Below are 13,782 nucleotides of genomic sequence, written 5' to 3'. Positions count from 1 at the left end.
GCCAGAAGCAAAATTAGGTTTGGCTTTTAAATTATAAAAACCCTTACACATGTATAACGGTAAAAAATTTCAATACTACCAAAGGAATATAAAATAAAAACTGAATTTTCCTTTTTGAACCTCTGAGTTTCTCTTTTCAGAAGTACTCATTGTTAACAATTTCCTGTGCCTTGTTTCCAAAATTTCCACCCTTGGAGAAGTGTGTATAATTATATTCAAGACATAATTTCTTTGAAAAATAAAACATACTATATATGTCTAGTATTACATATATTAAAATTTTGTTTCTAAACTTTGGAAAAGAGATGTGACAATTTAATACACAAAACCCCCACAATATTTAAAATGAGTCCTCAAAATTTTCAATGAACAAAAAAAACTTATGATATTAGAATACTTTTGCTTGCAAAATAATGCTACTACTTTCAGAATTTCAATGGGTTAAAAACTGGCCATTCTTGATTATATAAAAACTTCAAATCTCTTCTTAAAAGTGCCAAATGCCCATACCTGTTTATTAAGTCCATTAATAGTTTCTCGAAGTAATTCTTCTTTAACCTCAGTTCTTCTGGAGATTACCTCATCATGTTTACAAGAATATCGCCAAGTGACATCAACCACCTCAAATGACAGAATACAGTATTTAATAAGATTTTAAAAATCAACCTTAATTTGCTAACTACCTAGAATGTATGTAATCCTTAAATAGATTTTTAAAATTGTATCCTTTGTTTAAAATTTTAAAACATATGAAAAAAAGAATGTACTTTTTATTCATTTTTTCTCTAACAGGTATACTCCCAAGAAAGACTGTGATAAAACGAGATTTTCAGAACACTCAGCTTTTTAAAACTTATCTCCAGAGTTGATTTCATAAAATTCAACAAATAAAACCTTGTTCCGTTCCGTTTTTATTATATTAAATTTATATTAAAGAATGAATTTTTGACAAAGGTACAAAGACAATTCAATGGAAAAAAGACAATCTTTTCAACAAATGATGCTAGAACAATTCGTTATCCATATGGAAAATAATGAATTTCAAAATACACAGTGTACTATATATAAAAATGAACTCAAAATGGATGATAGATCCAAATATAATACTGAAAGTATAAAACTTTTTAAAGAAAACAGGATAAAATCATTATGGCTTGGGCTATGGAAAAATTTCTTAGATACATCAAAAAGCACAATGCATTTCATCATCTATATAAATATTAAATTATTATATGTTGTACATGTGCAAGTATATAATGTTATATGTTACTTATATGTCATATAAAAAAGAAAAAAACACAATTCTTAAAAGAACAAACTGATAAGCTGGACTTTATCAATTTTATCTCTTCAAAAGTCACTGACAGAATGAAAAGACATGCCACAGACAGGGAGAAAATCTTTGCAAAGGATTTATCTGAAAAATGACTCCTATGCAGAATATATAAAGAATCCTCAACAATAAAAAAATGAACAATCCAATGAAAAAATATTGGCAAAGAGGATGTGCATGGCAAATAAGTACATAAGAAGATACTCAGTATCATTTGTCATTAGAGAAATGTAAATGAAAACCATAATGAGATACTACTTCATATCTATTAAAAGGGCTAAAATTAAAACAAAAAAACAAAACAGATGACCATACTCTGTGTTAACAAGGATATGGAGAAATTGGGAACTCTCACATATTGCTGGTGAGAATGTAAAATGGCACATAACTCTGGAAAAGAGTTCAGCAGTTTCTTAAAAAGTTAAACATACGCCTACCATATGATCCAGTCATTCTACTTCTAGGCATTTTTCAGAGAGAAAGGGGAGCATATGGCGATATAAAGACTTGTGCCTAAATGTTTACAGCAGCTTTATTTCAAATAGTAAAAAACTGGAAATTACCCAAATGCCCATCAACAGGTGAGAATGGATAAACTATGGTACATGAATTCAATGGAATACCTAGCAATAAAAATAATTTTTAAAAAATATTTTAAAAAATTATTTGAGAGAGTGCAGTGAGCAAGAGAGAACATGAGCAGGGGGGTGGAGAGGGAGAGGGAGAAGCAGCAGGGAGTCTGACTTGGGACTCTATCCCAGGACTGTGAGATCCATGACCTGAGCCAAAAGCAGATGCTTAACCAACTAAGCCACCCAGGCACCCCGATATAATAAATTATTGATACAGGAGAATAAATGGGTGAATCTCAAAATAATTATTAGGCTAAGTAAAAGAAGTAAAAGAAACCGGACCACACCCACCAAAGAGCATATACTGTATGATTCCATTTCATGTAAAGTTCTGGAAATGCAGATTAATCTATCATGAAAGAAAGCAGATCCATAGTTGCCTAGAGAGGGGCAAGAGGGATAACAAAGGGCATAAGGAAACTTCCTGGGATAGTGAGTATGTTCACTACCTTGACTACAAAGATAGTTTCATGGGTGCATACAAATGACAAAATGTATTAAGTTATACATTTGAAATAGACGCCACTTGCTATATGTCAGTAATACCTTCAAAGCTGTCCAAAAGCAAAGAAATTATATTTCATTCTTAGAAAAAAATTTTTCTTTTGCTTATGCCTTACCTCATCCTTAGAAAATGCAATGACATAGGAAAGCTTCTTGCCCCACCCTATTTCATAAAGGAGTGGCTTATCACATACATCTTCACATGCGTCACAGTGCAGCCACCGCTGCTGAGAAGGAGAATAGACTTCTGTCCAGACATGGTCTACTCAAGTAACAGATAACAGAGCAACAGAAAGAAAGGAAATAAAAGTTAAGTTTATAAAACCCGAATGATTTCCAACAACTACATACAAACTCCTAAGATAAGGATCTTATAATAATTTCTAACAGTCTGAAATTTAATTCATAGGTCTGAGTATTTTGGGGCACACAAGACTCTAGAATACTTGTTTTAAATTTTTTGCCTCTTTGAAATCCTTGAAAATGTTTTTGGAATATATCCTGTAATGTAGTCAGTTTTAAGTTTAATTGAAAATAATGTGAGCTATAACTCTAAGGTGAAATACTGAATAGTAGCATCAAAAACATCAGGTTTAGTCTTTGCTAATGTGAAGGAGCTAATGCCACTTTTGAAACTGCAGTCTCTCTTGACCTTTAAGACCCAGAACCAGTAGGTGGTCTAATAAAGATTATTATGTTCTGGTTATTGATGTTCTATATTTGATTGGAAGAGAATAGTAATTTTTAAATGAAGGTTTCATTTTATCCTAAAAAAACAACAGAACCACAAATAAAAATCTGAGAACAAGGGAAACAACTTTTTAACATTTAGATGATGAGTCACTTCTAAATAAGGACAATATAAATTTCACATGGCTTTCATTACATTTTTTTTTTAATATATATATACTGGGATTTAGGGTAAGTCTGCCCACATCATGTTTTATACCTGTATAATCCCAAACATAGCGAGCTTCAAACCCTAAGGCTCGGCAGCACAGTGTAAAACAATTGGCCCACTCGCCGCACCGTCCACATCTTGTTTCCAAAAGTTTCTCAGGGTTATTATACCTATTTTAAAATAGCCACAAAAAAACTTTGATTCATTAACAAAATTAAGAATTTTAAACACTTCATATGATCTCTGTGCTGAATAGTATTATTTCTTAATTCCACATTTAAAAAAATTATTTTTAACTGAAATACAGTTGACATATAGTATTAGTATATATATATTAATTTCACATTCTTAGTGATTAAAGAGTCTAGAATACATGAGGTGTTACGTTAGAATGTTTAGTGAAAAATGATTAATCAGTGGTACAGTCTTCAAGGAGCTTATAGTTCTCAGAAAAAGGAATTAACACAAATAACTAATAATATATGGCAGAATGCAACCAAACCATACAATAGCTCAGATGTAGTGTTACGGGGCAGTGGTTGAGAGGAGAGCTTATATTTGAAGTGGGCCCTTCAGGACAGATTAGATTTGAACAGGTAGAGATTCTCTAGGAAATCTGCTTAAAGCATTAGTATTATTCTAACAAGTGGTATAATTAGCTCATGCATTTAAAAGGTAAACAACTTTAACAAACTACTCAATCAAGATTTTAAAACTTAGTTGAACTCAATTCCACTTAAAATACTTTTCTAATGATCTTTTTGGTCAAAACTTTTTCCTTAACTACTTAAAGGTGCTTGCTAATTTGAAAGTTGTTTTTTGAAAGGTATTTACAGTGACGTTTAAAAAAGTTATTCCCATTAAAAAATTATCATAAAACCAGAGAACACCAAATTTTGCATACTGTGTTGAGGAGGATTTCAGTTGATAAGGCTAAGCAAGGAATGTGCCCCAGCTGAGCAGAGATGTTGGCCGTGAGCCTCTGGAAGGAAACCATTACATGAATAAACTGGCTTGGCAACGACAAGTTTGTCTTAAGCAGATGCTATTGCTTAAACTAGCTAAATTAAATTAATTTATAACTAAAGTAGTTAAGTAATTGAAAAAAGATGTAAATTTACATGAAGAAGTAATAATGGCAGAATTAGAGTATCCTTTGCCTCTTCTATATACGTGTGCCAAGCTGAATGACCAGCTTAGCCTAGAATTAATAGCGTTCATTATCCCAACTCTATACAGAGAACAGTTAACAGTAAAACAAGTATCTTTTTAGCCTGTGCTCCTTCACAGTGCATTATCAGTTTATATCTAATTGCCTAAAAAAGGGGCAGCTCAGGTGGTTCAACGGTTTAGCGCCACCTTCAGCCCAGGGTGTGAACCTGGAGACCCAGGATAGAGTCCCACATCAGGCTCCCTGCATGGAGCCTGCTTCTCCCTCTGCCTGTGTCTCTGCCTCTCTCTGTCTCTAATAAATAATTTTTTTAAAAAATTGCCTAAAGGGATCCCTGGGTGGTGCAGTGGTTTGGCGCCTGCCTTTGGCCCAGGGCGCGATCCTGGAAACCCGGGATCGAGTCCCACGTCGGGCTCCCGATGCATGGAGCCTGCTTCTCCCTCTGCCTGTGTCTCTGCCTCTCTCTCTCTCTCTCCCCCTGTGTGACTATCATAAATAAATAAAAATAAAAAACAAACAAAAAAAAAACAAAAAAAAAAAACTTAAAAAAATTGCCTAAAAAAGTTTAGGAGGAAAGATATTTATATATATATATATATTTTACCTTCCAATCTTTGCAAAATTACTGTGCAAATGTATGCTGAATGAAAAAGCAACTTGGACTAATTTTATATAATTACTGGATATTGGATTCTGTATATTCTATATTGTATATGTCATAGGACTAGTACCTAGTTTTGTCCTAGTTAGGACAAAACGGAGTCCCTGAGCTCCAAAAATTAGGAATTTCAAATACTTGGTATCTTTTCTTGACTGATGATACAAAGTTTTTAAATATTGTCAACTGAAAAAATCTGATAAGAGGCTTATGAATTAAAATATGAAAAACGTTAATTGAAAAGTTCAAACTTCTTTAGTTTAAAATTTAGATAATGGGGTGCCTGGGTTGCTCAGCTGGTTAAACGTCTGCCATCTGCCTTCTGCTTTCGGCTCAGGTCAAGATCCCAGGGTCCTGGGATCAAGGCCCAAGGTCAGGCTTCTCTGCTCAGCGAGGAGTCTGCTTCTCCCTCTGCCTCTGCCCCTCCTCCCTGCTCATTCTTTCTCTCCCTCTCAAATAAATAAATAAATAAAATTAGAGACAAATAAAATTTAGATAATGAAGATATGTTAGGTTGGGTGGAGGAGGCACCTGATTAAAAAGAAAATAAAATAATATGATGGTACTAGACTTCTACCTTCCTTATTACCATTTAATGATTATTTTAAGCACAACACTGTGTTTACTCTCATGATTTATCAATATTATTAATGTTGCTAGTGTTATTTTTATGTGCTATCAATCATTATTAAAGTTACCAGAAAGTTAAAAGTTACATAATTAAAAGAGCAATACAGGATTTACAGTATTAAATGTGCTCAGACTACACTCAATTTATATTCTACAGCAAGAATAAACAAACTTCTCCTATAAAAAGGCAGTAATTATTTTAGACTTTGCAGGCCATATGGCCTGTTACCAGTATTCAACCCTGCCACTGGAATGTAAAAATCATAGACCATAATAAGCACACAAATCAGCATAAATGTGTTCCAATAAAGCTTTATTTACAAAAATAGGATGTGGGCTGGATTTAGCCTGCCAGCTATAGCTTGCTGACCTCTGTCCTAGAGAAATATATTTCTAATAATTAAAAAGTTCATTTAATAAAAATCATTTTCTAACCATTCCATTAAGAGATCACTCTAACTTTACTGTCCAGTGGACACCCACCTTGGGAATCGATTGCTGAACTGGCACACATCACAGTAATGATCTTCTACTCTGTTTGCACCCCATTTCATCTCATCCTCATTGGGAAATAATGATTCACCTCTAGACTTAGTCTGGCCACCACATTTGCTGCACAAAATGTCATTCACCCATTGAAAAAATTCTTCCTTAAACCAGTGTAAAAGCTCCAGCAGAAGAAAATCCTCATCACTTACTTTAGTACCTGAGAAGTTAAAGCACAGTCAAGTTAAGATCTAAAGCTGACAAAAGCTAAAAATAGTACACATATTTTATTCTTGACTATGGAACTGAAATATATGAAAATAGAAGAAGATCTAAAAGGTTTTCACAAATATGATGCAAGAAAAGAACGTCAAAAAAAAAAAAACTGTAAGCATATTGTGAACCAGGCTGAAATACAACATAATACATTGCACATTTATAGCAGTAGAACATTTATCACTCTCTAACCTCTAACCAACATTATATACTAACAAGTGAGCTGAATATGAAAACCTCTTGGTAAACTATGGTCAATGTGTAATTGATCTTGAAACACAGGGAGGTTAAAAAAATCAGTCTAATTTTTAAAAATATTTAAAAAGAACTATAGTCAACTTGTTACCAGGTATATACACAAGTAAACAAGAAATAATCACAAACTCACAAACAGAAATCACAGAATTCCAGACAACTAAAAAAAATCAACCTATCAGCTTTTCTATCAGTTTTTTAACTATACAATATTATCCATCTGTGAATACTCACCACAAATCACCTAAAATACAATGTCTGCACAGTATAAAACAACCTAGCAAGTAAGTGTGGCTTCTAATATTATAATATTGTATCTATTTATCAAATAAAAAGATGTCTCTTGACCACATTCAAGACTGGTATGTCTGGGAAGAAGAGAAGGAGAGGAGAAAAGAATCTAGGAGATACCGGGAGTTCTCATCTCTTTCATGTTTTATTATTAAGAGGTGATTATAGAACATATATATGAAGGAAATATATGGCATAATGTTAAGATCCAGTAAAGTTTAAAGCTGGTCATAGGTGTTTGATACATTATATTCTATTTCTATACTCATACTCAATTTTTTTGATATAGTTCAAAATGAAAATGATTATAATAGAAAAAAACTAGAGAATATAAAGCCTGGAAATATATTATGTTCCTGGATGGGGAAACAATATTCTAAAGTTAATTCTCTATTAATTAATCTGTAATTTAATGCAAACCCCAAAACAATCATAAAGCAATTTAAAAAGTATTTAATTTACAAATTTAAACTTTATAAAATAATTTTTCATAAAATTTGACTAAGAACTATACGATAAATTCATCTAGTACATGTAAAATACATTAAAGAATTCTAATAATTAGAAGTTGTGCTATTAGTGAAGAACAAAGCAGATCACTGAAACAAAAGAATGACTCCTGAAAGACTTCTGAGTGATACATAGTATCTAATGAAGTTATTGGCCTTTCAAAGTAGTTCTAAGAGGATGGACTGTTCAATAAATGATTTAGGGACAATATAAAATACTATATTGAGAGAAGGAATAGTATAAAGGTAATAGAAGTTACAAAAGAATCTGTTTATGACTTTGTGGTAGAAAAAGGCCTTCTTAAGCAAGATGCAGACTGTGAAATCAATAATGGGGAAAATACACTTTCTTATATTAAAATTAAGCTTACAAATTTCAAAAGATACACTAAATGAAATTAAACGAAGAACACTCGGAGAAAAAAAAATGTAACATGTCTAACAAAGAAAAGATCCAGAATATAAAGAACCTCTATAAATTGGTAAGCATATTAGCAAACCCATTAGAAAATTTCAAAGTCCATAAAAGAAGTCCAATAATTTCATTAAGTGGAAATAAATACTCTCGGACACTTCTGATGTAAATTGAAAGGCAATTTGTTTGACAGGATCCTTTACAGTGTTAAATACCACATACCCCTGACATTTTTATGTTTCTCTCCCAGAAACGCTTGTGCATATATACCACAGGACATGCTCTACAAGAATTCTCACTGCAGAAGCATTTAAAACAGATATAAATGGTAAGTAATCTCAATGTGTATTAATAGGGAACTGTAAAATAACAGTATATGCATTGGAGAGTTAAAAAGATTCTATGGAGAGTTAAAAAGATTTCTAAAATAAATTAGTAAATGAAAAACACCAAGAAACTGAAGATATATGTGACGATTAGTTTTATGTAAACACACTATTTTTACAGGTAACTCTTTATGGGTGTAAATACATAAGAAAAGATATGAAAAGGAACATATCACACGATAATAGCTGTTACCTACGGAAGAGGTGTAGTACCGATTAGCAGGAAGAGTTTAGCTTTTCTCATGAGATTAAGGTTCATATTAGATTAAAAATGAACTTTAGAAATACAGCCCTGCCCCCCTTCTTCTCCATCAAGTACCTAAAGCAGAGTAATCTTTTTAAAAATGCAATATTGTATCACTCAAAACCCTCCAATGGGTTTCTATCTCACTAGGATACAATCCAAAGTCTTTACTCTTTCTTACCACAATTGGTCTCCTCTGGTAGGCTGAAAAATGGTCTACCAAAAGATACCCACATTCTAACCCCTGGAGTCTATAACTGTTACCAAATACAGAAAAAAAAGAAGGCAGCCTTTAAAGCTATGATGAAGTCAAGAATTTGAAAACAGGGGATTATACTGGATAATCTGGGAGGACCCTAAATGCATACAATCTTAGAAGACGGAAGCAGAGGGAAATTTTACACATACACACAAACACACACACAGAAGGCAACGTGATAGCAGAACAGAGAGAGATAGCGTGGCCTTGTTAACATCATTTCAGCCCAGTGATACTGAAAATGGACTTCTGGCTTCCAGAACTGGAAGTGAATAAATTTTGTTGTTTTAGGTCACCAAGTTTGTGATAATTTGTTACAGCAGACACAGGAAACTAGTATACCCCCTTTATTTCTCTGATCTTGTTCATTCTGCTACAGGCACCATGTTCTCATCCTTTAAACATGCCAAACTCACTCTCACCTAGAGGAGCCTTTTCAGTTGCTGGTGCCTCTACCTGGAATGGAAATCATTGCTTTCCAAAGAAGCCTTTTCTGACAACCCTGTACCAACTAGCATCCTTCTTAACCAGTCTCAATTCTGTTATCCTGACTTATTTGTTCTTCCTGGCACTTATCTACTTGCTATCTTTGAGTATTTGGGTTTTTTAGTCTGTCTTACCCATGACAGCAGGGACTTTTGTTCTGCTCTTTGCTGTATTCCTAACACCTCGAGCTGTGTTGTCACACAACAGGTGCTCAGTAAATATCTGAATAAATGATGGACTAAAAAAATAAGTCTCATAATATTAGAATTAATACTGTTCACCAAATAGTCATTATCAAATTGGGAAAAGAAGGGAAAGGAAGACAGCATCCTTGTACTTCTGTGTTATATGTGCTCCAGACATACATTAGCGGCCTCCCAGTTAGAAGTAGGACAGAGAATGAGGTCCATCTGAGGATCAGTACTCCTTGATCAAGCAATATCTTTAATTATGGCTCAGAGAAACCCACGTGGAATCCTGTCTGTAGAGGATAAGAGCTCAGAAAGCTCACAGATACGGGGCTTAAAGGGAGGTTTGACTTAGATACTGAATTCTTTTTTTATTTGCTTTTTGGTTTTTTTAGATGCTAAATTCTGTGAGAGTATGGACAATGTATCAGAGTGTGAAGAGTACATTTTAAAATTATAAATAAGACTTCAGATTAATACATTTATCATCTTCAAAAATACCATGCAAATAGATTTCTGGTTAACCTTCAGTGACAAAAATGAAGGTCTTTTTGTTGTTGTTGTTACAGATTTTATCGATCGGAGAGACAGAATGAGTGAGAGAAACATATGAACAGGGGCAGAAGGAGAGGGAGAAGCAGATTCCCAGTGAGTGGGGAGCCCGATGTGGGGCTCGATCCCGGGATTCCTGGATCATGACCTGAGGCCAAAGGCAGACCCCTCAACTGACTGAGCCACCCAGGCACTGCAAAAATGTACATCTTGAGTTCATCCTATGAAAATTACAGACATTAGTGTGCATAAGAGGAAATGAGAAGAAAACCAGTAAAAACATCAGTACAGGTAGTCTCATCCTTATATACACCTTAATACTCAAGATTCTTCCTCCCATGTCTTCATATTCAATTTAGTAGGCCAACATATATTTTATTTCACTTTTCCAAAATGACAGGGTTCTTTCCTCTTTACAAAAGGTGTTTCGCCTATATTTGGAACACTCAATCATGACAAATCTTCTTCTGTCTTCCAAGCTAGAACTATGAAATCATGGTTCTCTGAGCCTCACCTATCTCTAACGGTATCTCAGTGGGTAGGATTGTCAGGTCCTCGCTTCTGCTTCAAACCAGAACATTTTTCTTTGTTCAGAAACCCAGAACAAGATTTACATGGGGATAAAATGAAAATTAAAAAATGAATGAAAGAAAATCACCATTATATCTACATGTGGCTAGTAATGCCCTGTTTTCTAGAACTTCTGCAATCCCTCCTTTCCCCCTTGCCTTTTCATTCTGGGAAATCTCATTTACTTGCACAGCTTTACCTATCATCTTAAAATGTACATCAAGGCTTGACCTCTTAATAGAACTCCAGGCTTATATTTTCACCTGTTCCAGATAATGGTCAGCAGGTACTTTAAACCATTTCCTTTCAAAGCCTGTTCCTATTGACTCCTCTAATCTTCTAGTTTCCTGAATTCAAAACTAGAGTTCTTGACATTTTCCTTAAGCATATCACAGCAAACATACTCATCACCGGCAAACATTATGTATTCTATCACCCCAATAACTCACATCCATTTTCTTCCCTGCTGCCACAATACCCCATTCACCCTAATTCCTCTTATAGAAATTCTATTACTACTGTTTCAGCTGTTTTCTCCTTGCACTCCGTTATTCTTGTTCATCTTACAACTTATTGCTAGATCAATCTTCCTTAAGCACACTTCTGATGTCACTCACTTGCTTAAAGCTTCAATGGTTAATGCTGCTGAATTAAGTAATCAAGAATACTTGGCTTCTCCGAGCAATTGCTTTATTGCCTCTTTGCTGATGAGTACAGTTACATGATATTTTTGCTTAATGTTCAATCATACTAGCATTGCAATGTTAGCCTTACAAATAAGACATGTACATCCTCCTAAGTTCTTTGGTCCTTATTTTCTATATCAAAACTTTATTAGAAGTATTCTTTGTTGCATCCTATCTCTAGTTCTTTGGTGTACATTTTTTCTGCCTGAAATTCAGTGTCAACCAAAATATGGTCTCAGCCTATTTAATCTCTCACTACTGTTTTACCCACTCCTTATGCTATACACAGCCAGGCTGTATTACTCATTGTTCCCCATATAGAGCCTGTAACTTTTTTGCCTTCATACATGCTGTTCACTACATTCATAATAATATCCCTTATCCCTGCCTTAATAAGTCCTTTGGCATCTCAGGTTATTATTCCAACTTACCCTTCAAAACCTTTAAAAAAAAAAAAAAAGCTCAATCTTTAACTGATTTTCACAATACCATTCTACCAACCTGATATGTTCCTTCTTTCCTACTAAACCTCCATTATAGTGCTTTTAATTTTAAGTATGAAAGGATATATACAGAAATGTCAAAAATCATACTCTGATGTGAAGTTATAGATGGCTTACCCATATTTTCCAAATTTTCTACAAAACAGCCATGTATTACCTTTATAAATAGAGGGGAAAAAATGCCAGGCAAATATCAACAGGGATACTGCTGTGTTTCCCTTATGGGGCTCAGCCCAATGACTCACATATAAAACATGCTTCAGTAAGTACCTGTTAAATAGGCATTTATGGAGGGATCATTTAAAGGAGCACAGTACTTTAATGTGAACAGGGCCTTTGTGATCACATAAATAAGCATTCTCGTTTCATAAATAGTAAAAAAACTGTTAATCCAAGAAGATGGAAGAACTGTCTCAAGGTCTCACAACAATGTTATTGAATTAAGTCTAAGGCCCATTCTGGTTTTCAAATACAAGGAAATGACACAATATAATACTATAATAAAAACAAAACTACCAAAATACAACGGGCAGCTAAATACCTAAATGACATATGTAAGAAGTGATTAAATGATCAAAAAAAAAAAAAAAAAAAGGAAAAGAGATACATAGTTAATCCCTCAGAGAGACTTCTGGTTTTAGCTCTGACATGTAAAGAACTTAGAGTTGTCATTCCCATCATTATGATAACAAAAAACTGAACAAACCAAAATCATGGACTTTTCTTGAGCTCCTTAGAGTTCACAGGGCAAAGTATCTCCTGAAATCTGAAGAGACAGACAAATACAGAGAATCTTGGCCAAATACAGAGAATCGCAACCAGCCATCTGCTTTATGGAACAGAAGCCACTGGAGTCATAAGTTCGAAGAAACACTTAAAGGGTAATTTTGACAAATTGCTGGAGGCCGAATATGGACTAGTTTGAGTAAGAAATACAATCTTAGGAGGGGTTCCTAACATTTTTGTCTGTTTTCCCTCTAAGGATCAGATTTTCTTGGTGAAGAATCAAAAAAGATCCCCTAATAGGTCTGAGAAGGAGAGGAGAAGGTTAAGATATACAAAGTATGCACAGAGTACTCTCTACAATTAAGGCCTTACTCTTCAGGGAAAGAGATTTTACCAGAGCCTTTTCTGAAGTGGGGAAAGGAACTTCCCTGACCCTAGCCACCTCTAGCCTTCCTATCTTGCTTAAGGGAGGGGTGGGGGAAGTTAAGAAAGACTAGGGAAGGTCACAGACCCACTAAAACACTGAGATTTAATCATAAGATTACAGAGGCCTTCTGCACCCCATGCCCTACCACTACACCAAGGCTCTGATGTAACAACAATGGAGTCTAATAAGAGATGCAGACCATATTTAAGGAGGAGTTCTCAGAAAACCCCAAAGACAATGGGGGAAACAAGAAGAATACCAGAGGAATGCTGAAGTTCCTGACATTTGCAGCTAACATTAAACACAGCCCAACTCGGGATCCCTGAGTGGCTCAGAGGTTTGGCGCCTGCCTTTGGCCCAGGGCGCGATCCTGGGGTCCCGGGATCGAGTCCCGCATTGGGCTCCTGGTATGGAGCCTGCTTCTCCTCCCTCTGCCTGTGTCTCTGCCTCTGTCTCTATGTCTATCGTGAATAAATGAATACAATCTTAAAAAAAGAAAAACGAAAAAACACAGCCCAACTCCTCTTTAAAGACATAAGACCTTATATAAAGGGCCTATTCACCTCAGCTCCTACTACCCAATACATCATGTCCAACTTCCAAAAAGTACAAGATGTGTTAAAAAGCAAGAAAAAACAGTCTGAAGAGATAATGCAAGTATCAGAACCACTCAAGATTTTGGAATTAACCGGGG

The 13,782-nt window shown here is 34.6% G+C and overlaps 1 protein-coding gene across 2 annotated transcripts in view; it reads right to left on the bottom strand.

The window, feature by feature from the left end:
* The window catches only part of NGLY1 (N-glycanase 1), a 57,615-nt gene that overhangs the window by 15,892 nt on the left and 27,941 nt on the right, over positions 1–13,782 (bottom strand). For both annotated transcript variants that reach the window (XM_055321272.1, XM_055321273.1), the window contains exons 5-8: positions 6,313–6,535; positions 3,419–3,540; positions 2,586–2,731; positions 511–621 (exon numbers count right to left, since the gene is read on the bottom strand). In XM_055321272.1, the coding sequence (XP_055177247.1) occupies positions 511–621; positions 2,586–2,731; positions 3,419–3,540; positions 6,313–6,535 (602 nt within the window). The remainder of the gene's footprint in view (positions 1–510; positions 622–2,585; positions 2,732–3,418; positions 3,541–6,312; positions 6,536–13,782) is intronic.

Source organism: Nyctereutes procyonoides, unplaced genomic scaffold (genome assembly GCF_905146905.1).
Source record: "Nyctereutes procyonoides isolate TBG_1078 unplaced genomic scaffold, NYPRO_anot_genome, whole genome shotgun sequence".
In the NCBI taxonomy this organism is placed as follows: domain Eukaryota; kingdom Metazoa; phylum Chordata; class Mammalia; order Carnivora; family Canidae; genus Nyctereutes; species Nyctereutes procyonoides.
The sequence above is the reverse complement of the archived record's forward strand: the minus strand, read 5'-3'. Positions and strand labels throughout refer to the sequence as shown.